The 26,092-nt window shown below is 49.3% G+C and overlaps 1 protein-coding gene across 6 annotated transcripts in view; it reads right to left on the reverse strand.

The window, feature by feature from the left end:
• Positions 1-401: 401 nt before the first annotated feature.
• The window catches only part of CPXM2 (carboxypeptidase X, M14 family member 2), a 132,828-nt gene continuing 107,137 nt past the window's right edge, over positions 402-26,092 (reverse strand). The window contains exons 8-16 of one of the 6 annotated variants that reach the window (XR_010412608.1): positions 22,879-23,007; positions 21,470-21,661; positions 20,300-20,479; positions 15,724-15,870; positions 14,746-15,043; positions 10,058-10,197; positions 8,915-9,064; positions 7,985-8,084; positions 2,437-2,455 (exon numbers count right to left, since the gene is read on the reverse strand). Coding sequence is in view for 5 of the 6 variants with exons in the window: in XM_064595406.1 (XP_064451476.1) it covers positions 2,202-2,455; positions 7,985-8,084; positions 10,058-10,197; positions 14,746-15,043; positions 15,724-15,870; positions 20,300-20,479; positions 21,470-21,661; positions 22,879-23,007 (1,440 nt within the window). In the remaining variant the exon portion in view is untranslated. Of the gene's footprint in view, positions 2,456-7,984; positions 8,085-8,914; positions 9,065-10,057; positions 10,198-14,745; positions 15,044-15,723; positions 15,871-20,299; positions 20,480-21,469; positions 21,662-22,878; positions 23,008-26,092 lie in introns of all 6 variants that reach the window. The other 5 variants (XM_064595406.1, XM_064595409.1, XM_064595405.1 and 2 more) reach the window with 5 other exon arrangements.

Raw genomic sequence — 26,092 nt, forward strand, 5'->3', positions numbered from 1 at the left:
AGAGTAGAGAGGCTGCCGGGTCCAAGGCCACATACTAGGGGTGGCACAGGCCCAGAGCCCACAGCCCTGGCCTGCAAGCCCGGGACGCTGGCCGGTGGGCCAGGGCCGACAGTGGGCCTGCAGACGGCAGAGCATGTTGCCCGAAGGGGACAGGGCTAGTCACCAGCGATAAGACTGAGCCACTCTGGCACCCAGTGCAGGGCCCTGACAAAGGCGGTCTGCTGAGGCACTTGGAATGGCTACAGCCCTTCTGAACATAGTGCCAGTTCACCCCTGCAAGGGCTTTCTTCATACACCCATCTGACGACGCCAGGTCAGTTCTTCCTACCGTGGGCTGCACGGGGAGCTGCACGGGCTAATATGGCTATTACAAGTGAAATTTAAATGAATGGAAGTTATCTAACACCAGCAATTCTGGCCCCCAGTTGCACGAGCCACGTTTCCAGCACTCTCTAGCCACACGCGGCCAGGGGCTACTGTGTTAGATCGCACGGAATAGAACCTTTCCATCACCATGGAAAGTTCTATTGCATAGTGCTGATTTGGAATGGGGGTCAGCGAGCTGTGCCCCAGCCTGGGGGTTCAAATCCAACTATCACGTGTTTTTGTAAATAAAGTTTTATTGAAACACAGCCACGCTTGCTCTTTGGTGTATTACATGCCTGTCTGCTTCTGAGCTACCGCAGCCGAGCTGAGTACCTGCGACCGAAACTGGCCGCAAAGCCCGCAATCTTTACTACCTGATCCTTTATAAGGCAAGTTTGCCATCTCTGGGGTAGACGGTCGGAAAGCTGCATAAGGATCTTTTCTGGAAAGATGCTCGCTGGCATCCCCAGCAGTCACCAGTGGCTGCCCAGCATCAGGATGATTTTACCCAGGCACGTGGCTCCCCTGGGAAGGAGGCAGGAGACACACAGCTGTCAGCAGCAGTACCAAGCTTGGTGAGGGGCACAGGGTACCCCTCCCCAGGCCGGCACCGCCTCTGGAGGGACTGACCTCAGGGAGAGGCAGTGGGCATGGCATTTGGGTGGTGGCGAGTCTGCCCAGGAAAACCACACGCTGGAAGGATCTCACCATCAGCTTGCTTTATTCTTCTTACTCTCCCCAGGTCAGTGAGGCAGCAACGTTCATACAAAGAAGACAAAGTGTTTTCTTGTATCACCCCTCCCAAACCAATATTCCACAGATAACTCTAAGAGCTTTTCATCACATTTGGCCTAAGTGGAAGGTCTGGCATCCCACACATCAAAAATAACTCCCTTGGTGATGTTAGGCCAACTTATGAGCGCTCATTTCTATGAAAGGAGGAACATCTTGAGCAGAGAGAGGGTTGCAAGTCAGCCTCCCTCCGGCCCTTCTCGAGTCCTGCAGGTCAAAGAGGGGAGCCAGGCTGAGTGATCGACTCCCTTGGGAAGGGCGCCTTCTTCTGCTTGTCCCTGTCCAGGGCGGCACCCGGGGCTGCTGGACCAGCAGGGAGCCTGGGGGTTCTCTGTGGACCCTGCACTCCGGCTGCCCACCAATCACTGGTGAACTAGTTCAGCATTTTTCTCCTTTTATAAACACAGTCCTTTGTGGAAAGGGGGACTATATGGATTCAAGAGGCTCACAGATGCTCACTTGGTAATGGCTCTGTTGTCAACAGAGCATGGAATTAATCTGTGGCAGCTTGGAATGTCCCGGGGCCAGAGAGGGTGGGTTCTGTCAGAATGCCCGTGAGCATCTCAGATGGTAACTTCTGGCACCGCAGGGCCCCAGGAGTGCTGCAACTGGAGCCACGCAAAATGCAAATGCACGAGGACCTCTTGCTGTCACAAGCCTTGGAAGTCACGGAAATGTTCTATTCCGTGTGATCTAACACAAGCAAGTAGGGGGAGGGGAGCACCGGCTTCCCTTCCGGTGCAGCCAGGAGACCCCGAGCTGGCAAACCCCCTCTCTGTCTCTAATTCTCAGGTTGAGTTGCTGAATTCTCACTCCTACCAGCCTTTCTCTGCTGATCTGAGTTATTTGGATAAATGGGACAAAGACAACAACAAATATCCTAAGCTTTCAGCCCTCCCCTCGGGACCAGGCTTTCAATACACACATTCTCCCAGGCCTTCGTGAATTACAGAGAAAACAATAGGGAGCGAGTCCTCTATGGAGCTACAACTGGGGGTAGTTTAATTTGCACGGGTCCGGGACAGGTCTCAAGTGTTGGGAGGTCACCCGCGCTGTCGTCTCTTCCGCCCCCGCAGCTTCAGCCGCCTGGCTGGCAGGCTGATGGGCTGTTTCCCGAACTTTTCCATGATCTCCCTGATCCTGGCCAGGTTGGTTTTGCTGAGTGTGAAGTCACACTGCGTGGCCCCCATGTCATAGCCGACCATGCAGTTCTTGGTGGATGAGGTGAACCCTTCGGCTTTGACTGTGACCACATACTCTCCGGGGTTCAGGAGGCGCCAGTAATCCCCATCGCTGGCTGTGAAGAGAAAGGAGGTGAATTCAGAGCAGTTCTCTTCTAAGGCAGATACCACCAGCCCTGCTATTCCAGAACCGGTGTCCCAGCCAGAGAGAGACTCAGAGGCTGGCCTCGTGGAATTCGAGCCTCTGCAGGGACAAATTTTTTTTTTTTTTTGCAAATTCTTATTTTCCTCTTTGGAAGCCACCTTAATGGTTTTAACAGGCAGAGGGCTGGGGTGTAGGCTCCCCACAGTGTTCATACACATGAGTGAAGATGGAGAAATGATCACTCACACTCTCTCCTCTGTGACAATACACGCTGTTCATTATGAGCCTGAGCTTCCAAATGCTATGCCCTCACCACAAAATGCCATCTTGAAAAGCCATCAGCGCCTGGCTACCTGGTCTCCCTTAGCCTGGCGATAAATACAGAAGAGTAATTCTTTTAAGAGGTGGGGCTCTTCACTTCTGAAAAGAGAAAAGACTCCAGGGGACCAGGGCCAAATGATCTGCGAGGAGGCCTGGTACCTGCATTCCTGGGCCCAGGGGGCGGGGGCGGCAAGAGAAACGTGAAGCTGTAGGAGCCGAGACAGCGGTGCTGCGAAGCGGAGCTCCCCCCTCCCCCGCGACACTGCTGCTCAGTCACCCAATAACACGTCGGGGCCCCGGGTCCACCCCTAGCTCTGGACTCCACGTCTGTTGCAGAGAGGGCTTCCAGGCCAACGTTCTCCTCCCAGGAGCCTACAACAGGCTGAGGACACTTAGACCCCTGACCTGAAAAGAGGCTTTGAGGCGAAGAAGGGGTCACCAGTGACCTCCCCCACCCACCCATGGAGGACGTGGCGCCCAGAAGGTCAAGGCAGGCACTGATCCGCTGAATCTGCAAGCAAACTTCTGAGGCAGGTTGCATGATGAGTCCCCTTTCCACGTCAGTAATCTGATGCCCAGGGAGGCATGATGTCCGGCATGAGGTCACCCGGCCAGTCACCAGCAGGCCCCCCAGCACCAGGTTCGGCTCTCTCTCTCACGGCAACCTGGGTGTCCCACCCATTCCGAGGCTTTGGTGCCAGAAGAAAAAGGAGAGGGGTAAGGAGGCCCCGGGCCGGGCTCCCTTGTCGACCACAAGCCCTGAAGTCTTCGAAGGGACGGGAGCAGCGCCGTGTGTGTGTGCGACTGTCTATCTCCCCCAAACTCACGTAGGACACTCTGAAGCGTCAGGTCGAAGTTACCATCTTTATTCAGCGGAGACACCCCCACGCAAGTAAGTGAGCTCCCGAGAACGTGTTGTGAAAAATGGATTCCGTAGGCAGCCGTCTGCCACACGTACATATGGCCCGCTCACTGGCAAACAGGCCTCAGTGGGGAGAGTTGGGGTCCACCCAGCGCAGGCGGCTTGCTCCCCGGTTCCTCGGGGCTGCGCCCTGCATCTTCCTTAGGGAAAAAATGCAAGCTTCTCAACGAAATAAAATGCCACCTCATGCTTGGCAGCAGGCAAAAGCCCATGATGAATTCTTTGTCATGCAGTCAGCTGGCCTGAGCCTCACGATGCAATTCACCCTTCGGAGAGGGAAACTTCCTTTGCTTTCCCCTGGGTTCCTACAGATTATCCCAAGTCTTTCTTCCTTGGCTCTCACCATAGTGTGCAATTAACTTTAAAGTTTTCCTTTATAATTGTTTGTAGATCTCCCCCGCTAGAATGTCTACTCCCTGAGGTGAGTGGCCATATTTGTCTCCTTTACCACAGTAGCTCTAGGCCAACACACAGGATGTTCTTCGTAAGATATGTTCAAAGAATGAATGAAACTATCAGGAATTTGTTTAGGTTCACAGAATCAGAATGAGGGGTGTCCGCTCTGGAATCAACAAGTTTCTACTTCTGAAACATGGATGCTCTCCTCTACCTGGCAATGCACCCTCTCCCCCAAAAGTTCTTGGTTAGGCTTTCCCCACACTTCTCCCCAAGGCTCTTGTAATCTCAGTTTCTTCCCCCGACCACCAGTAAAGTCTAGAATCATCCACTTCATAAAATTCAGGGGTCAGCATGGTAGGTTACTATCCCACAGGGCAACCAGGTCTGTGTTCAAGGGTGAATGTTCTGTCGAGCTGTGGGGTTGGGGGTGGGTACACAGCTGGTGTCGCTCAGCACGGTGGACAGAGGGACAACCCACATGCTCACAAATGTCCATTCGGTAGCAGGTCAGGTTAGTGTCCACCAGACAGAGGACGGTCATGGGGCATTCTGAGCCAGGTGCTTGGCCAACATCTTTGCATGCATTTAGAAAGTACTCTGACTAGCTTCTCTCCTTGGATTTCAATTCCCCTGTTGATTTTATGCAAAATCCCTCCTGAAAGAAAACTTGTCAGATCACAGAAGCCTTGGAGAGAGATCAAGGCAAACTCAGAGCGTATGTTGAGCACTGAAAGACGCCGAAATAAATATGATAAGGAACCATATGTAAAGTAGAGTTCATCTATCAGGAGAATACACTGGGACATTATTTTAGGGGGAAATAAAGGAGAGGGGGAGGCGGCTCCCATCGGCTCATCCAAACCACTTTGGTGATCACAGGGCCTCGAGGTTCCGAGCTCACTGGGCACAGCGCTCTCTTCTGGCTTGTGGGGCTCGGGGGGCTCTTTCTCTCCCACCCCACTTAAAACCCTCCTGTTTTCTCACATGGCATACCAAGCACTAATAGTCCCAAGAACATTCTAGGTTCTTTTGTGAATCTTTCTTTTACAGGAGCTTGGTAGCAATGCTTAAAATACAAGTCCTATGCGGAGCCAGATACAGCAGCCCCCCTCAATTCGTAATGATCACCAGCACCCCGCGTTCAGAACCTGTGAACAAACGAATGGACGAACGGACGGATGAGTCCGGGAACGAACGCACGGCCCCGCGGACGCAGGTGAAGGGCAGCTATGTCCTGAACGCCTTGCTGCACGGCGGGAAAGCTCACGGGCAGCGGCTATGAGGTCAAGGACAAACAGTAGGCAGGTTCAGAAAATTCGAGGCACGTCATGGCATTACACAGCGGTCTACTATTTTGTGGCATGTCAGCTACAATTCACCCATTTAAACAATCCCTGGCCTCCTGTACCGGGCATGTCGGCAGGCAGTCATGTCAGCATGGCGCTGAAGAACACGTGGGCGATGTGTGAAGCCCAGCCTCCCCCCTCCTACGGTCCCAGAGGCTCCATTTCCTTGAAGGTCAGTTGGGATCGCTTGTTTGAAGGACTGGGTCTGTTAATGCCTGTGAACAATCCAGAGAAGAGGCTCCTGTCCCCTCAGGAGGGACAGCAGGGGGCAAACACAGGGGCACCGCATTCGCAGTCCCTAGCCCCTGGCTCAAATCCCAGCTCAGCCCCTCTGTGCTACCAGAAACAACATGTCGGGTCCATTCATTCATTCGAACTCATTCATTCATTCAATAAATATTAAGCACCTACTGAATGCCAGGCAGTGTGCTTGTACTTAATTGAGGCACAAAAGGGTCAAGGACCCCTGGTCTAGAAGCCAGCGAGGGAGGGGCAGAGACACCAGAAGGATGGTAGTCAGATGTCAGGTGTGGAAGCGCTATGGGAGGAGAAGGCAGGAGGCCGGGAAGAATCACAGATGGTAGGGGCAGGTGTGCAATGTTAGAAAAGGTGGTCACTGTGGTTGGCTTTGTTGACAGAGTGACAGCTGAACAAAGACCTGAAAAGGACAAGGAAGGAACCAAGGGATTCTTAAGGAAAGGAGGTTCAGGCGGCACGAGGTGCTAGAGCGAGGACCCCGACGTGTGGCCTCAGCCCTCCAGGAAGGAGCCTGGAGGGCTGTGGGAGAGGGCAGAAAGCACAGGGGAGCAAATATTCCTGTTTGACCAAAACCGGGACTCATGATTTTCAGTTTTAAATGGAGACAGTCCTGGGCAAACCAAGAGAGCTGGTCACCCCAGAAGAAGAGGTTTGGGAGGTAACCGGTAGCCCAATCCCGTATGGCTTTGGGGGTACCACAGTGACTCCGACAGGGGCCGGGGCTGAGACCAGCCAGCAGCCGAGGAGATGCTGAGCGGGCATAGATACTGCATCCGTGTGCTGTTAGACTGGGGGTGGGGGTGGGGCAGAACCAAGGCTGAGCCTCTGTTCCTCATCCGCACGTTGTAGATCATTCCAGCCATCACAGGCCATACAAGTGATAACACATGGGGAGCACAGGAGCAAGATAGACTTGGCCCAGTTTCCCTGGGATTGCCCTTGTTTTAAATCTGACAGTCACACATCCTGAGAACCCTCTCAGTCCCGGGCCACTGGCTGCCCTGTCCAGTGTAAACTCTTGAACCAACAGGTCAAGGTCAGACCGCATTAAACACCTGCCGAGTCAGCCTCAAATCCTGTTTCTCCCAGTTGTTCGAGTGTGTCCGAGGGCTGAACAAGTCTTTCTCGTGGCGATCACGATTTCCCTTCTCCTGCTGCTGAGTCTGTGCTCGGTGCCCGGGTGGGACCTGGAGTAGGTTGAATCATGGTCTCCAGAAGCCCACATTCTACTACCCAGACCCTCTAAATGTGACCTTATTTGGGAAAAGGATCTTTGCAGATACAATTAAGGATCTCCAGATGAAATCATCCTGTATGACCCGGGGGGGCCCTAAATCCAATGACAGGTGTCCTTATAAGAGGCAGAGAGGAGGAGGCAGAGGAGGAGGCCACAGAGATGGAGGCAAGAAGTGGAGTGACGTGGCCAAGGAAGCTGCAAGAGCCAAGGAAGGGTCCTCCCCGAGGGCTCCGGAGGGAGCACCGCCCTGCTGACACCAGGATTTCATACCTCCGGCCTCCCTAACTGTGAGAGACTACATTTCTGATCTTGTAAGTCTGTGGTCATCTTCACGACACGCACTGGAAACCAACACAGGACCCAATGCCCCCCGCCCACTGCAGCTGACACCAATGCAAAGCCATCTGCCCATGGTGATGACACCACGCTCTGCAGTCTCCCTGCGGCCGAAAACCCCAGTGCGTGGGTGTCAGCAGGCCCCCGTACACACCATCACCACCAGAACCCCTGCAGACAACCTGCTTTAGGCTTCTAGCCAATTCTCTCCCCCGCGCACCTGTCACTGCATCACGTTGCACACGTTCCCTGTCACAGTCAAGGTCACTGTCTCCTTACCTGGCTCTGGGTGCACCGAGTACCATCCTGGGCAACAACGGTCCTGGGCACAAGGGAAAACTACATGGGTTTCCCAGCAGCGGGGAAGCCCTGAGTGAGCAGGGCCATGCTGGGGCTGGGAGTCCAACACCCGAACCCGGGCCCCACCTGCCCCTTAAACCACCAGTGGGTCCTTTTACCTCCCTGCACCTCTAGTTTTCACCTGAATAAGGGAAAAAGCAGAAAGCACAGGCTGAAAATCATGCTTTCCAGGGTCTGCATGGGGTGTCCGAGGAAAGAGACAAGAATTCAGCTCTCCGTAAGAAGTTTCCGGCACTTGACATGTGATTTTAACCCAAGTAAAACGCTTCGAGAAAACAGACATTCCCTACCGAGAGACAGTTCGTCTATGCTCGTGGTTACCTGTTCGGATGTCATGGTTAACGCCTTCCACAGAGATAATGGCATTCGGAATTCCTTTCCCATGGAAGTCCCTCACCACACCTTTGATGCCGCGATGGACCTGCTCAGCAAACACAACAAGAAACGGGGTGAGCTCATGATGCACTTGACCCAAAGCACATGGTGAAGGAGGCTGTAAGCCGAACGCCACCCCAGGGCCACCGGGAACCCTTTCAGCACCTTATCTAGCTCAAAAGCTCCCTGGCTGTGCCTGGATTTGGTGTGTAAACTTCTGGGTTCCCTTTGGGTCCATGTACTGGGAAGTCTTCCATCGGAGTTCAGATATTCCAGAGGCTTAAAAAATATTAGGATCTGAGATGGTTCATATCAAGCACACCCAGTAAAAATGGAATTTAATTTTTTCTAGGCACATTTGTTTAGACTTTCCTGAACTCTGTGGACCTAATATGTAGACCCAACCACTTAAGGGTCAGAGAGAAAAGAAAAGAGTCAAAGGCATTCCTATAAACTACAACTCCATCCATAGGGCCCTTCTGCTGATGAACTGTGTCACATGATACACATCACTCTGAACCTCGTGCCTCAGTTTCCCCATCCATAGAACGATGTGACAATCGCAGGTGACATACTATCATTTCCAATGACACTATACGTATTACTGTGCCTGGGCATTTTATCCATAGCAGGTGCCTTGGTGGCACGGGATTACTTGAGAATGATCAGAGCCTTCTCTCTTTTCATAGATGAAATGAAAAAGAGCCTTCACTCACAAAATGCCAGGGCGTGGACAGAGAGTGTGCTCATAGCTTCCCAAGAGGAAAGAACAGGTTCACACCCACTGTGCCAGGCAAGTGCACTCTGTGCAAGGGCTGCACAGAGTCTCCAGAGACCCTCGTGGGGCAGACTGGGACGCTAGGTGCCAGGGCTCACCTCTGCCAAGGTCAGTGGAGGTGGAGGTGCAGGTACCAGGAAGCTGGCAGCCTGAGCACTGCCTGAAAAGTGTCTTCTGATTCATCTACAACAACCCGTGGAAGGGGCGGCCTCCGTGCACGATCCTGCCAAGCCTCAGAACCACACTTCCTAATGGATGGGAGTCACAGTAGAGTCACATAATTGAGGCCCAACATTCCTTTTGTTTATTCCTCTGGTTTCCGGTTAGTCTGTTCCTTAGTGGGGCATGGATGTTACTGGATTCATTGTAGCACGGACCTAGAATTGGTTTACTCAATGCTACAGGATGGGTGTGTCCTTGGGAGCAAGAGGAAGGGAAGGCGGGGGAGGTGCCTAGTGGATCCAGCAGGGCTTCCTCACCAACTGCAAGCAGAACCCTGGCAGGGGCTCGGGGGACCTCTTCCCAGGAGCCTCCCACACCTGCAGCAGAGCCTCTCAGCCTCACCGCCATGGTGGGCACCACGGTATCTTCCAACAATCCCCATGGTGAAGTCCTTACTCCTGGGACCTTAGAATGTGACTGTATTTGGAGACCATGTCTTTAAAGAGGTGATGAAGTTAAAATGAGGTCATTCGGGTGGGCTCTGATCCAATCTGACTCCCTCCCCTATAAGAGGAAATGGGGACCCACAGAGGCACCAGGAGTGTGTGTGCATGGAGGAAAGACTATATAAGGACAAGGAGAGGAGACGGCCATCTGCCAGCCAGGGAGGCTCCTCCGAATGAAAAAACCTGCCAGCACTTTGATCTTGGACGTCCAGCCTCCAGAACTGTAATTTCTGTTGCTTGAGCCCCCCTGGTGTCTGTTTTTATGCAACCCTAGCAGACTAGCACAGGGGGCCTGAGCATGCTGGCTCGGACATGTCATCCCCTCCCCACAGGGCAGCATCTGGTCACACTCACTGTGATGACCCAGTGTGAGCCATTGACAAGGCTTTACAGCTCACTCTGCAGGGCTGAATCAAGTGCAGATAGACGGTGGTTCTTCTAGCACTGTTTGGGGCTGGCCCAGCATGACAGCCGGAGTCCCAAGTACTAACTCAACTCAGTCTCAGGCTTTCAGTCCCCTAATAGGCCCCATTCCTTTGCCAGCCCCCACCCCGATGTGTGCTCATGCCATACCTGCTCCATGAACACGATTAAGGACTCTCGATTATTCTCCCACTCCTCGGGCAGCTCACTCTCGTGCGGATACTTGTCACAGCCCACGTAGATAGACAGCTCGAAGCAGTTGGTGTGAAGGTAGCTGAAATCATTGAGACCTGCCAAGCCAACCGGACAATGCTGTCACCAAACAGTGACAAGGGGCAGGAGGGAGACAGCAAGAATGTTCAAGAACGGGATTCAGAAGACCTCATTTGAACAAGGAGGTGTCCAGTATCTACTGTAGACTACAAATGAATTATAGCAAAGATGAGGGGAGGGGCTGGGGAGGGAGAGAGAAGATGTAGCCAGAATGGTTTCTGGGGAAGACAGGAGTACACGGGAACAACTCTGACAAAAGGAAGACCGAAATAAGTGCTTTTCAGATAAAATTCTGCTTATTAAACTCAGTTTAACACACTATTTTTAGACTAAAGCTACCATGAATTAACAGTACGGATTCTAAGCATTTGATTAAGTTTCTCTCTCTAGTTACTCTCTCTCAGCTGCAGTTCTGGAACAGTGTTCTGTTCTAATTCATACCAAGAGCTACCCCGACCGCCCTCCACTGAGTGCCATCCACGAGCCCAGACCTGTCCTTAGCGCTCTGCATCCACTGACCACAAACTCAGCAGAGAGGCAGGCAGCACAGTTTCATGAATAAGAAAATGGAGGTAGAGAACAGCTAAGCAATGTACCCAGAACATTGGGTTCGGGGTTTGAACCAGGTATGTGTGATGCCAACACCTTGCTCTTATCTCCAGGGCTTGGCTGCTCGGGGGCCGCAGGACGAGCACACTCACCCACCGAGCCTGACGGCAGAGGGATCTCGAACATCCGACACTATTGCAACAGGACGTGAAACGCCCAGCCTGGCATGGGGTCAGGCTCCACATCAGCATCCTAGGGCTGCTGTTACAAACGACCACAAACTGGGGGGCTTAAAACAACAGAAATGTATCCTCCCATAGTTCTAGCGGCTGGGGGTCTGAAATCGAGGTGTTGGCAGGGCTGTGCTCCCTCCAGGGGCTCTAGGGGAGGAAACTTTCTCGTCTCTTCCAGCTTCTGGCAGCCCCCAGCGTCCCTTGGCTTGTGGCTACGTCACTCTGACCTTTGTCTCTGTCTTCACGTGGCCTTCTCCCCTGTGTCTGTGTTGCCTTCTCTTAAGGACATTTATCAATGATTTTAGGGCCCATCTAGGTAACCCAGGATACCCTCACCTTGAGACCCTTAATTTAATTGCACCTGCAATGTCTGTGGCCATACCACCCTGAACGCGCCCCATCTTGCCTGATTACACCGCAAAGACCCATTTTTCAAATAAGGTCACATTCACAGGTTGCAGAGATTAGGAAGCAGATATATACTCTTTCAGGGGAGGGCACCATTCAACCCACTCTAGCACCCAGTATTTGCGAAGCGAAGAAATGAATGTTAGGTGGCATTCTTCCTGACGTTTTTGTTTTTGGGCAACAGGGTGATTAGCAAGAACACAGTGCAGCTATGCTGTGCGTGGCCGCAGGAAGCACATGCCCTGCAGGAGCCCCTCTACGAGCCCCCCTTGGGTTCCGAGGGTCAGGGCTGAGAGAGCAGAGTGGGGCGTGCTGGGTTTCTCTGTGGTGACTGAGAAGGAGCAGGTCCTCCTGCGCAACCAGCCTCGGTCCTCACCATGCATCTTCCCTCCTTCTTGCCTACCTCGCCATCACGCTCAGTGATGTCCTGCTTAGGAGAAATGCCTGATTAAAAATCATGGCTTTGGGGGGCAAGAGCAATTCCACATCAATCTGCTGCCTAATCACTAACGTCATGAGCAAAATGGTACAAAACATACAGCCGCCCTCTCTGGAGGATTCCAGATTTGAACCACTCACATGTCACCAGGTTGGCCTTTGACCACGTTTGTGATAAGACAGGCAGAGAGCTGCGGGATGGAAGGGGTGGGACCCTGTCACGTCAATGGGACATTCTTCACAGGGGTTTGGTCTGGCTGGAGAAGGCTGGTCAAAAGGCCACGTCAACGCATCCACTTGAACCCGAAGTATGGAATTTCAAGAGGGCAGAGTGTGGCTGACAGACACCAGGCCCACTAGTCAGCACAGGCAGGATACAACTGAGAGGGCTGGATGCCTCTGTGCCTATAACATTCTCATTACGCCCAGCCTTTCAGGCCTTGGTGATACGGAAATAAATCAGTGTTACATATGAAACTCTGGAGTGGGCCTGCCACCCTGCCACGTGTCTTCAAAGCACTAAAAGTACCAGACGAATGCGTGAAATGCTGAGAAGCCAGGAGAAGGGCGGAAAAGCTTGAGCCAGGCTACCTTTGCTGCTGACTTCTGGCCCAGCAGCAAATGGCATGAGCCGAGAATACTTGCTGAAGAATGGTTGCAAAAGCATGACGTGTGGGCAAGGAACTGCGGCGTGACCCAGACAGACCCCCCTCCCCACACCCCACGTCCCAGCGGGATGGGCAAGATGTTCCTCTGTGCTCTCCTGGCCTAGAATCCTACTGTCTCGGCTCCCGCGTGGAGCACGGAGCTGTGCCTTCCTTAAGGCCCGGGTGCCCATCACCAGTTCAACGTGCACTTCATTATGGGGCAGAGGATGCAGGGTGGCAGCCTGGGAACCAAGGGGGCCTGGCGTCACTCTGGGAGTTGAGATGCACACGCTACAAATGATGTGTGTTTTGAGCTTTCCTGAAGCCTGCTCTCCACGGCCCCATCTCCATTAACTAATGCCTGCCAGTCGCTGCTAATGAGCGAGCAAGAACCGAACAAAAAGATGGAGTGGAGGTGGAGGGGGAGGGAAGGAAATTAGAAGTCACATTTCATTAATCTACGGAGAGAGGAATCTGCACACTTCCTCACACCACCAGGAGGACGAATGATTAAGAAGGCTCGAGCCGCCCCATGGCTCTGCCACAGAAGTCCCTGAAATAATGGAAAATATAATTGATAGGAAAAAATCAAATGCTGCCTATGTGATTATGTGGCAGCCAACTTTTCAAAACGTGACTATTGACCTGGCGCCGGCGAATCCAGCTGGGTCTATACCCGAGGTACTTGCAGGCAGCCGTGAAAAATAAACAGATCGTTCACGTTAAGGCTGTGGCCGGTTTTCAGGGCTAGACCTGCAAAGCAAGAATGGTTTTTGGCCATTAGAAAATTCTCTCGATTGGCAGGGATTTGCCTTTTTTTTTTTTTTTTTTTTTGTGCAGGGCAAAACTATGATGGTAAATAAATAAAACACCTCTGCTGGGTAGGGAACCCAGAAGAAAATGGCAAGCTTTCTGTACATGTTAAAACATGGCCACGGGAACAAATCTGTTCACTCCTTTTTTAGTTTTCTTTTCCCAAGCACGGACACATACCTGAAAAGCACGTGAAGGCTGAATCTAGCAAAGGGAAATAATATGATGGTTAATTAGGGAAAAAGAGAGCAGGAGGTGTGAATGTGAGCATACACTATGGGAAGAGGGGGGAAGGCAGACAGGGGAGTGGGTCAAAGCTGTATGCTTCTCTGGTAAGCTAGACAGAGAACACCCCACACCTGCCACCCACGTGAGCCTCACGACAGTCCCAAAGGGCTCACCATCTTCATTGTTACCATCATGCCCATTTCGCAAATGGAAAATATGGGGTTCAGAGAGGTCAAGGAACTCCCCTGGAGTCATACAGCATCTGAGGGATGAACTGGAATGTGAATCTAGGTCTAGCTGACATGGAACGTTTTTCAAATTCATCGGTGGTTCGACAACCCTAACAAAGTCAAGAAAATAAGCAGCGAGCATCATGCTTGGGGTCTTGCCATCCCAAAGCTGGGGGACCTTAGGAAATGTGACACCCTCATCCCTCCTCGTCTGGGAGCCCTGGGCCGGCACATCCCGGACGCAGCAAAGAAAGCTTATCCTGAAATGGGACCCCAGGGTCCTCTGTGGCTGCTATGAAGGAATTCCCGAAGTCCCTGCTGGAGGCCCCTCTGGTCCTGTGTGGATGCCAGGAGCAAAACCGCATACTCCCCGCATCGCACACGGGCGGGCTTCGACCAAATGCCCTGGTCTGCCTGGGAGGCCGGGCCACCGACCTCCAGCAGACGGGAGGTGTGTATAACAGTGTTCACCACACATCGGGCCTCAGGACACACCTGCAGCTTGGAGTCACTTCACACTTGAGTGTGGGATCAATGCCCGGCCCTTCTGGGGGCCTACAGCATGGGACACCCCCATGACGGGCACAGCTCTGGGTAAAAACACCCAGCCCCAGCACCAACACACACATGCTCTCTGCCCCTCTGCTGGGTTTGTTTTTGATCTGATACTTCCTTGCAAGTCTACATTTACCCATCTCTGACGCTACAGAATCCGAGTAGCTCGGTGCTGAGAGCGGGCCAAGCAGATGCAGCTCTGCCCCCTTTCTTGCTTGGAGAGATCCCTTCAGATCTCCAAGCCCTGGTGATCTTGTTCATAAAACGGGGAGTAGCCACACACCCCAAGACTATCGGAAGGATGAAGGAGGAGTCTGCGTAGAGTGCTGGCACCCTGTCAAAGCCAGACTACAGTCACTACTATCCCCATGACAAATGATAAGGGACGGCCGGGTCCCTCCCTGTCCCAGCCATCCATTGCCACGTTTGGCTGCACAATGACAGCGAGGCCACCCGAGACTTACTTCCGGCGACAGTGTGCCAGGAGGCCCCATTGACAGTCCCGTCCTCTTTCTGGAAGTCCTCTGTGTGGCACACCCTCCTCCTGGCATCGGTCATGAGGCGGTGCGTGGAGGCGTAGGAGTAGGCCAGCCAGCGGAACACGTGGTCGTCGGGCGTGGGGCTGGGCTCTTGTGTCTTCCACAGGGACCGCACCATGTCGTAGGGGTACGCCACCACCAGCTCGCCCCCCTGCAGGTTGCCGCCCAGGACAAAGGGGATTTTTTCCATCCACGCTATGACAGCCCTGGTCTCTACCGCCACCTGCGAACACAGCGAATTCAAGCAGGCTTTGAGAAATAAAAATCGGAAGGAAACTGCATTCTCGCCCTACTTTCCAAACAGGGACATAGTTGAAAGTGCAACCATTTTATGGAATACTTGTAGCAAAAATGTAGAATTTCAAAATCGGTCCGAGGAAAACTGGACTTCGTGCAAATCATGGATAAAAAAAGAGAAATCTAGGGAAGTTTCTTTTTTGCAGGAATATTCCAGTTAATGCCCAGAGGGAAAGACAGAGTTAGCATATCAACACTATGGCAACTCCAATGAATCAATGGGCCAGGCATGTTCATCCCCGGCTCCAGAGAGCAGAGAAAGAGAGAAAACCAACAGAATGTGTCTCCCGAGGGAAGAACATACACCTCAAAGAGAAACATCAACCTGGAAAATGACCAAGCCTCTAATCTGGGGGCCGGCAGCCTTTCTCTGCAAAGGACCAGATGGGAATTACTTGAGGTTTTGAGGGGCCTGCAGTCTTTGTCCCAACTACCCAACTCTGTCCTAGTAGCTGGGGAAGCACCAGAGACAATATGCAAATGGTGTTCCAATAAAACACCACGTGCACCAACAAACCTGGGTGGGAAGTAGCCCACCTACAGGCTGTAGCTTGCCCACCCTGTTCCGTGGAGCCCAGTTCGGTCTACAGCTCACTGCCAACTTACCGGAAACACAGAAGAATAGGTTACATGACATGATAAGTATACACTCGGCAGCACCCAGACAGTGGAAAATGCGACAAGACGATCTAATCTAGTTGCTGACAACCTAGTTGCTACGACATAAGCAACGAGCTGAATAACAGCAAAACTCTGAGGATAAAGGCAGGAAGTGAAACAGGAGAAAGCTTTGGTTAAAGGAGACTGGAAAGCCAGTGCACCGGATCACAATGAGGGAGCTTTAGTTGGCTCCTGATTTAAACAAACCGGGGTGTCTCAGTCGGGTAAGCGGCCGACTCTTGATTTGGGCTCAAGTCGTGATCTCATGGGTCATGAGATCAAGTCCCCCAAAGGGCTCCACGGTCAGTGGGGAGACTGCTTGAGATTCTCTCTCTCCCTCTGCCCCTCCCCCTCCCTCTCTCTCTAAAACAAATAAATCAATCTTAAAAAAGAGAGAGAGAATGATAATAGGGCGAACGTGAACCCTGCCTGGATATTTCATAATACTAAGAAATAAGTGATTTTGATATAATAATGGTAATTGTTCATGGCTTTAAAAGAGGCTCTGAACTTTTAGAGATACTTACTGAAATATTTGCAAATGAAATGACACCATTCCTGGGATTTGCCTCAGTAATTCTGGGAAGGAGGAGAAAGTGGGTACAGATGTAGATGGACCGAGAACGGACAGGTGTTGAAGTTGAGATGGACACATGGGGGGCCTGAAAGCTTTCGCTCCAATTCCGTATGATTGGCATTTTTTTTTTTTTATGATAAAAACTTGAAAGAAAGAAAGAAAGAAAGAAAGAGAAAGAGTGGGAGGGAGGGAGGAAGGAAGGAACTCACAATGTTAGAAGCAAAAATTAGAAAGCCTGACAAGGTCAATACTGATATGAATTCAATTATTTATCCTAAGTTACTGATTCCTATGAAGAGAATTTCAGCAGAATAAAATTTGATAATGGAAAAGAAAGAAACACTGGAAATGGCTTAGCTGTGCAGTACAGAAAGTTGATTGAGGAATGAAATTGACTTAGGATTCATTAAGTTTTGTTTTTATTCCTAAACACATCAGGGGCCCTGGATGGGACTACTTGTAGAACTTGGCTCATGACACAGTATCATCGCTGGTCCGTGCTTGTCCTCTTCTCTATGTTGATACGATAAACACCCATAAACCCACCATCTGTGCCCAAAACCAGATCTTACGGACAATTTCTGCATAATATGTGACTCCCCTGTCCCATCCTCCGGCTTCCCACTCGGAGGTAACCACTGTATCCTCAATGATATGATTCTCATTCTTCTTGTTTTATCCTGTATGTGTGTGCTTAAAAATACATTATTTGGTTTTACTTGTTTTTGCTCTTAAAAAAGGGGGGGTAACCATACTGATTGTTGTCTTCTGCAATTTTTTTCTCTCAATTCATGTTTCCAAGACGTATCTCTGCATTGTTGCCCAAAGCTGTAGCTCAGTCTTTCCCACTTCGGTATGACGATGTCATCATTTATCTGTCCTTGTGATGGTGAGCATACAGGTAATTTTCAATTTTCTGCTGTACTGAACAGCATTGCTTTGAGCTTTCTTCTGGTATACATGTGCTGAAATTTATCTTGCATAAATCACCAGAAGTGGGACTGCAGAGTCATAGGAAATACACATATTCCACTTTACAAGACAATCAAATTATTTTCCAAAGTCATGGTGCTAATTCACACTTGCACCCACAATGCATGAGAGATCCACTGGCCCCACACCCTCTCCAACGCTCAGCTACTGTCAGACTTCTTAATCTGCCAACCAGTGGGTGTAAAATGTTCTCTTATTTGCATTCCTTAGTACTAGTAAGGCTGAACATATTTTCATGTTTATTAACCATGTTTCCTCTTCCACAAATTGCCTCTTCATATTCTTTTACCATTTTTTCTATTGAGCCGTTTATATTTTTCTTATTTGTTATTCTTTATGTATTTTAAAGTTCTCATTCTTTTCCAATTACCTAATTTGCAAATAATTTCTCTCGGTTTTTAGCTTCTCTCTTACAGTTTTTAAAATTTTTGATGAGCAAGCTTTCTTATTTCGATGTAGTTGAGTTTATTAATCTTTTATTTTATGATTAATGTCTTTTAAAATAGCCTTCTTCACCCTGAAACTAGTTATCTGTATTATAAAGATTCACTAAGAGATTTTACTGGGAGTGATTATTAAATCTTATCAAATGATTCTTTCATGCAGACAAATCCCTTCGTAATTTTCTTCTTGGTTTTCTATCATTTCTTTGATTTATACTCTTATTTTTCTATCACAATCTTTATACATTTTGAGGGGTTTCTTCTGTTATTCGTGTGCTAGTTTCTTTAGCTATTTTTTAGCCTTTCTTCTTTGGAATATAATCACTGAAAGGTATAAAATTCCTGAAAGCACAGGAGTTTCTGTGGCACTCTGCAAATTTTGATATGTAACATTTTCATTACTGTTGGGCTCTGATTATTTTTTAGTTGCCAGTACAGTCTTTCTCTTTGACTCATTATTTAGAAGTATTTTTTTTTATTTTCTAAAGACGTGGTGATATTTTCATTAACCTTATTACTGTCTTTGGTTGAACTGTATGTTGGTGAGAGCATCATGGTCTGACTCGTATTCTCTGAAACTGGGTGAGATTTCCTTTACAGCCCAGAGCATTGTCAATTTTTTAAAACACTCAAGGGATTACTCAGGAGAATATGTTATTATCTACCTAGTGGTTGTAGACTTCTTATAGATCGCTATGTCAAGCCTGTTGACTGTTCTTCAAGTCTTTATCTTTGCTGACTGCTTATCTATCTAACATAACCACAACTGAAAAAGATATTTGTGGTGGCAGATCTGTGTAATTCCCCGTTGTGTTTCCCAAAAACAAGCTCAGAAAGCTAAATTCTAGTCTTAAAGCAAAGACTGATATCCAAGGACTTTCTATGGCTATGCTGAAGAATTCCTTATTTCCCATAGCCTCAGGGCCAAGAACACTGGCAACCATATTCCAATACTGGTCCAAGAGTTCCCAAATTATAACATCACTTGAATTCTCAGCTTTACCAGATGTCATTAGTACATTAGTCTGAAAGCAAAATGTGTGTGTGTGTGTGTGTGTGTAGGGGATTGTATAGGTTGGAATTAGGAAATATGAGAGAGAATGCAGAAGACTCAGAGGCACTGAACCCTTTACCACCCCATAAGCTGCCCATGGGCACCCTAACCACAGCACAGATACTAGCACTGTCTGTCTACATCACTTGACTGGTTGCTTCTTGAGGGCCTGGGTAACACCATCCTGCACATCCCTAAATGAGGCAAGCATGCCGGCCTTCCTCCAGTAAGCGGTACCCACCCATGCGGTGGGCTGGAGCCCCAAGGCAGAGTGGGGGAGTTGCCTTCTATCCATTCATCATCTCTTCCTTGATTCCTCAGGAACAGAAGCTAGTTATGTTTATTTTTGTTTTCTTGAGCTTGCAATGTGCTTGCCTAAAACGTAGCATTTTCCAGCCTTCCCCGCAGTGGGTTGATAGCATGTTTTGACTAAATTCTGGCCAATGAGATTGAAGCATAAGTATTATGGAGGAAATCTAGGAATGACTCTTAAAATTAACTGAATTCTCTAAGAGGAGGATCTTCTTTTTTCTTTTTGGTTTTTTCTTAACTCATGTTTCCCTCTTCCTTCACAGAGATGACAGCTGGACCCACTGCCATCTTGGATTTTGAGAATGGAAGTCAGATGCTAACATGGCAGAGGCAGAAAGACAGACAAGTCATTGGTTCCTGATGCTCATGGGGCTTCTATCTGGCCGAGCTTCTATCATCTGCCTTTAGGGTCCTTCTATATAAAAATAAATAAATAAATAAACTTCTCCCTCATTAAGCTGTTGCCATTTTGGTTTTTCCGTTGTTCCCACTGAACCTAACCCTAACTCATGCAAGCAATCAAGGCAGCCCTCCTGAAGGACATATACTATCAGAGGTCAGGGGTAAAGAGGTAGATGACTATGGGCAGGGGAGGCAATAAAAGGCATGCAAAATTTTGTGAAAATTCTTTCTCCAACATACGTTCTTTGCAAAAGACGACCGGAAAATTCAGGGCGAACATTTCTCATTCTATGCATTTTTTTTTCTTTCCAAAGAAGCATGACATGTAATAATCCGTAGGGATTTATTAAAATAAAATTAAGATCTCTCAAGCAATCAATAAGGTCTAAGGACAATTTCATAGCAATTCCATAGCACTGCCAAAGCTGAGGGTAGTAAGGATAGTAATGACACACAGAGTTCAGGGGCAGGGTTTTTGGCTTTTTTTGTTGTTGTTGTTTTTAAAGCCCTGTGTGGTTGTAAAGAAATCTAATTCAGCGATTTCTCTTTTATGAAGAATATCCGCAAATGTAAACTTTAAAGGTAGTTATTATCTAGCACACTTCCCCACTTTAGGAGAAAACATGAAAGAAAAACAAAATGGTTTTGTCTTGCTCTTAAATGTCAGATCCTCCTCAAATACCAGCGGGTGTTAACTTTGGCCTTCCACTGCTCTGCAGATGATGGGGTATTTTTACTCACCGTGGCATTTTCAGACAGAAACCACTCAGGGATTGCAATATAGTGATTGGGAACTTTCCTTGGAATGTTCTGTCGGTCCTCTGCCTCCCAGAGCAGCGTGTTTAAGTCGGGAAAGTTGTTGTTGATGTCGATGCCATCGTGGGTCCAGCGCCCTAGGGACCAGCCACCCAGCTCCGAGCCCTGGGGGACAATTCCAAGCATGAGGGACCCACAGGCTTCCGGACTTCTCTCACACAAGACGTAACCGTCTCCACGCCCACCATCCCCACCTGGGTGTGTCTCTAAGCCTCACGCGCCCTCTGGCCCAAAGACAGCACCCAGAACACTGAAGCATCTTCTAGTACTAGGTGGGTGGTGGGTAATATCGCCAAATCACCCCAAGAGGGAATGCAGAGCCTCACCCCAGCCACATGGCAGTGTTCAGGAAGTATTAAAATTCCTTCTCCCCTACCTCCCACCCCCAGAGAGTTTCTAGACTGGTCAGATGAAACTCCGAGTAGGAATGAATCCAAGAGTCTGGCATTGCAAAATCAACCATCACCGTGTTAACTCATTCTCCCCGCCATGCCCATAAGTTGGGCTCGCAAACCCCTGCCCAACGGATCTTGCAAATCGGGCACTGAAAATCCCTAACCAACTCTGTACCCATAAACACAACCACAATTCTGTATTATAAGGCGTGCGTGTGATAGGTACCAAGCACAGTTTTCCACTTTATTCCCAGATAATACTAATAATAGTCTATACCTAACTATAACCTACACAAACTAGAACATGAAATGTAAACGATGTATCAGAATAATAAAAACAACTCTTCTCAGAGCACTGAAAGGATTATAGGCAACAACTGAATTGAAGGCCTGCCTTGATTATGAGCTCCATCGATGTTCAGTGTTATTTTTATTCTGTTCTGTTGTGATCATTGAAAATGCAACCAGTATTATTCCTTCCTGTTCACTTTCTCCAGTTTGTTGGCATGTCTACCTCTCGGGTGCCCATGATTCTCAATTCCTGCTTTGCATCTTTCATGAACCCTGTGAGTTTCCCTGCCTCAGCAGAGAGACACTGAAAGGGAAGCCAGTGATACGGAACAGAAATTGACTCGTGGCCCAGCGTGCTCTGCGGCGGGGGCCTAGTGGCTGCCCTGACCAAGAGGAACAGCGTCATTACCCCTTCGTAGGCCTTCTCGTAGCCATCGGGGTTGAGGGAGGGGAGGATGTGAATCCGGGTCTCCTCCACCAGGTGGACGATGCGCGCGTTGTGGGCCAAGTACTCTTGGCACAGGAACTGCATCAGGAACAAGGTCAGCTCTCGGCCCAGCACCTCGTTGCCATGGGCCCCTGCGATGTAGTGGAACTCCGGCTCACCTTTACTCAAAGACGGGAAAAAATACAGGTTCATATCGATGCTTCGAGCAGGACAGCCCTTACCATTTAGGATTAAAAAATCTCTGAGTAATATCAACTTACAATTTTACCCTAGCTCTTCTTTCAAAGAGGCCCCCCAAGTTATATCACTATACTTTTTTTTTTTTTAATTCCCAAATAGGTATATAAGAAAATGTGTAGAAAACTCTTAGATGATACCAGCCCCTGGGTAATCATGTTTATTCTTATTTAACAAGAACGGAGAAAGTAACACAGTGCGTAAGGTTTAAAATTTACAAATGAAACACAAGCCATAACAATGATTTTTCTCCTGGGAGGCAAGCGTTCTTCTCAAAAGAAGGTCCTATTAAATCTTACAAGGACAGAAAGATGGAAAAATAGAAGCAGAAAACAGATCAGCAGGGGACATCAACACTGACACAATTTTGTAAGGGGGCTGCCTTTGAGGTTTTCCTCTTCCGAGCTCAGCTTCTCCAGTGTTGGGGCTTATCAGTGCCCAGCATGGGCTGACAATACTTCTTCTCTCACTGGCAAAGCTACTGCTTTTAAGGAAATGTGATTTTACCTGCAGATCAAGCCCTTACCCTTTCAAAGAAACTCCTAGGAGGAACTCCTGAGATACTGACAAATTTAGAGTTGAACGAAGCAGACAAATCTCAGACTTAAATATCGGTGGATTTCTAAAGGACTTGCGGATTTACCAAAAAGAAAACCTGAGAAGCCCCTCTGACCCGGAGGAGAATCCAGGTTCCAGAGTGACTGAATGAGAAATGGCTGAAGATAGGAAATGCTCAAAAGTAGAATTAAATTAAAAAAAAAAAATTAGGGGACCTCCCTCTAACTTAAGCCATTAATAACTTAAGTCCAGAACTTTCTTCTATAAAAGGATTCAGTCCTAACCAACTCTGGCCACTTTCTTCTTTGGTCAGTGTGACTGGCCTCAGAGCTGGAGAATAGAATTAAATGTGGTTCATGTGGAGAAAAGGAAGGTATCTCTACCTTAAATAAGTCAACAGCCTATATCACAAGATAAGAGCTTCACAGAACCAGAATTTGCAGAATCTGTGTGTGAGAGTGGTGTGTGGACAGCACCTGGCCTGTTTCATGAATGTTCTCACAGAGGTGAGCCATCTCCTGGCTCTTTAAGAAGGCACAAGACATGGAGGGACAGGTGTCTCACAGAGGGGTAACCTCACCGACTTCATGCTCCCCAGGGTGGTCGGAGATCTCCACGGCATACAGCTTCAGGCCCTGGTGGCTCTTGCCAATGTTGTAAATTCTGGTGATGTTGGGGCACATTTCGTTCACAACCTTCATCAGCTGAAAAACAAAACGAAGGCTCTAAGCAATGATGGCTGTTCTCTAAAGGCACAGAGCTCCCAAGATAGCCACCTGCTGGTCCCCTCCCACAGCCCCCCTACACGCCCTCACCCTCCCCAAATACCAGAGCTATCTCCTATGCCTGGAATGTTCTCCTCGGGTTGTGATTATCACCTTCCTTGGCTGTGGTCTTACCTTTTTATTGTGATTTCCTGTTTTATTTTTGTCTCCTCGCTAGACCACAGATCCTTTTTTGTAAAGATTATATTTATTTATTTGACAGAGAGAGCGACAGAGAGAGAGAGAGAGAACACAAGCAGGGGGAGCAGCAGAGGGAGAGGGAGAAGCAGACTCCCCGCCGAGCAGGACCCCGATGCGGGGCTCGATCCCAGCACCCTGGGACCATGACCTGAGCCAAAGGCAGATGCTTCACCAAATGAGCCACCCAGGCGCCCCAAGACTACAGATCTTTTAAGGGACAGATTGAGTCTTTGCTCTCCATAACCCTGCCTAAATAAATATTTATTACCGAGTATCAATTTTTTTCTCATAATTTAATGAGCATCTTTGGTGTGTCAGGCTGAGGGAAGACACGGCTCCCACTCTGCTGGAGCTTACGGTGCAAAACAGAGGGGAGCCATCTGAAGACCCAGTTCACTGATGCTAAGTAAGGGGGTGCAGGGAAGCCATGATAATGGTGCGTCATGTGGTGAAAAGGTAGGGAAAGTAGGCTTTGACGAGGAAGTGAAATTCGACATGTGTTATTTCCTGAATTTTACATTTAAAGTTGAGCTCGTTAGACAGACAGCTTTGGTCTGAGGGGATGAGACGAGCTGCCGAAGGAGGTAAGGAGGGCTCTGCTGATCACAGGAGTACAGGCTGCCCTTGAGGGGAACGGGGGGGCTGTTGGGAACTCTCGTCCGCAACAGGGCAAAAGCAGAGACCCGCCATCACTGGAGAGACAGCATGCGAGGGAACCACGGCTTCTACACCCATCACCGTGGGGACACATACATGCTGCAGCATTGAAGGGGGACCACGTGCACAGCACCACATCTTCCCAAGGGACACAGTAATAGTGTCACTAATAATGTCAACTATTGCATTAGCCACACGTTCTATTTCTTCACTGATTTTCACTGTCATGACCTCCAGGTGAAGTAAGTAAGGCAGAGGTGACTGTCCCCATTCTACAGATATGGAGACTGAGGCTCAGAGAACCACTGAGTGATTTGCCCAGGGTCACCCAGCTGGTACCAGGTGCTGTGGACTCAGGGCTCTTCTGCGTCCCTGAAGGTGCAGCAAAGCAATGAACACCAGCACATCTCTGCTGCCCGTTTTGTCAGCTGCGCGCCATGACCCTTCTGAAGATGGCCACAGCACAATCACCATCTGATTTGGGGTCCCACATACTAGTCCCTACAGACTGCAGTCATCCTCATCTACCACCATCAACCTCAGCAAATCCTTAGCAGCAGATGATCCACTGCCTTGGTTCGGATCAATGACTAGTTCTGCAGACACAGCCCCTCGAGTCATCCTTAACTAGGCAACAAAGACAACCATCCAGCACACAGCCTGGCTGTCACTTAATGCCTACCCTCCTCCTCCATCCAATCAGCTGCAGGAGCAACATGCCACCTGTGTTTGAGATCAGGACCTTGACACTGGAGCACAAACTGCACCTTCCGTTGGATGCACACTTAGCCCTGGAGACATCTCTTGGTATGGGATAGCCTCAGCCGTGACTCACCAGTCACCTCTTCATACCCCAGCCATCCTAGCGTCTTCCTCCCAGCCACATTCCCTCCGTGTGCTGTGGTGTCATGAGCACCTTCACACATGAGAATGAGGACACAGGCATTTGAGGAATCTCCTTTCTGAAGGTTCTTTACAGTTCCCTCTGCACAGAAAGAAATTCTCTCTGAAATGCCAGGAAGGGTTTCCCCAGTGGCCACCAGCCCCATTAATGACCTAGCTGGTGATCCACCATGCTTATTTCTGAAAAGAGTCAAAGATGTCTTATTGGAGTTGCAGTCTTGATGGTTAAAGTGACAGTAAAGACTACAACTTCTTCCTGGCCTCAGAGCATGCATTCTCAGTGGGGGTGACATCACCCCCCAAGAGGCAAAAACTGGTTGTCTGGGGCTAAAGGTCTCACACATCACAATGCTCTGTGGCCCTCCAAAGCTCAGCCCTACCCAACAAAATCTCACTCTTAATATTTAATATAATGGGCAGAGGATAATTAAGAAAGTGTCTAAAAAGCCTCCTGGGGGTGGGGTGGTGATATGAAACCAGGTTGAGATCGATCACCTAGAGAGCGTGTGGGTTTGCAGAGTCTGAGCCTCACTGAGACTCTGTTTCCTCATCCCCGAGATGGGAATACACTTTGCCAACCTTGTATCTACTGAATCCTAGGCTCTGCTGCTTCCCTCCTCCTCTGCAGGAGAGAGAAACAGAGCCCTTCTCTAGCAATTCAGTTTCCAGCAATATACAAGAAGGGACTTCTGCATAAAGGATGCTACAATGACAGGCACATGGCACTTGCTGTGGTGGCTTCACCCTCTCCCCAGGGACACTAAGCCGGGAGATGTCCCAGTGCTCCAGGGCACAAGGCAGCAGGGAAGAGCACACTGCATCCACTCCCTGGGACGTTCTGCAGCATCACAATTACAACTATGGCGAGAGCGTGGAAAATGGCTCGTGATCCAACATTAACTGAGGGAAGCAAGGCAAAATTATCACCATCCTCTCATCAAAATCGAATGAATTCTGTGAATGTAGAGACTGAAACCCTGGACAGGAATGGGGGGAAATGCAAATGGCTGATTCTTGAGGGTGGTGGGCTCAGGGAAGATGGACCTTAGACTTTGGGTTTGCATTTGATGTTGACATAGTATTGTTTCTCCGATGAATTAAAATGTTTTTAAAAAGGGCAGAGGGAGAAGAGAAAAAGTCCCCTTCCACCAGCTTTATTGATTTGCCTGAGAAACAGGCACTGCATCTGGTCCCATGGAGAAGGAATCCCAGAGGGTAGGAGGGGAGAATGGTGGTAGGAGGCACCCAGGGTTGAGGAGATGGG

Source organism: Mirounga angustirostris, unplaced genomic scaffold, assembly GCF_029215605.1.
Source record: "Mirounga angustirostris isolate CCGP_5_RB_7025 unplaced genomic scaffold, mMirAng1.0.hap1 SCAF_6, whole genome shotgun sequence".
NCBI lineage: Eukaryota > Metazoa > Chordata > Mammalia > Carnivora > Phocidae > Mirounga > Mirounga angustirostris.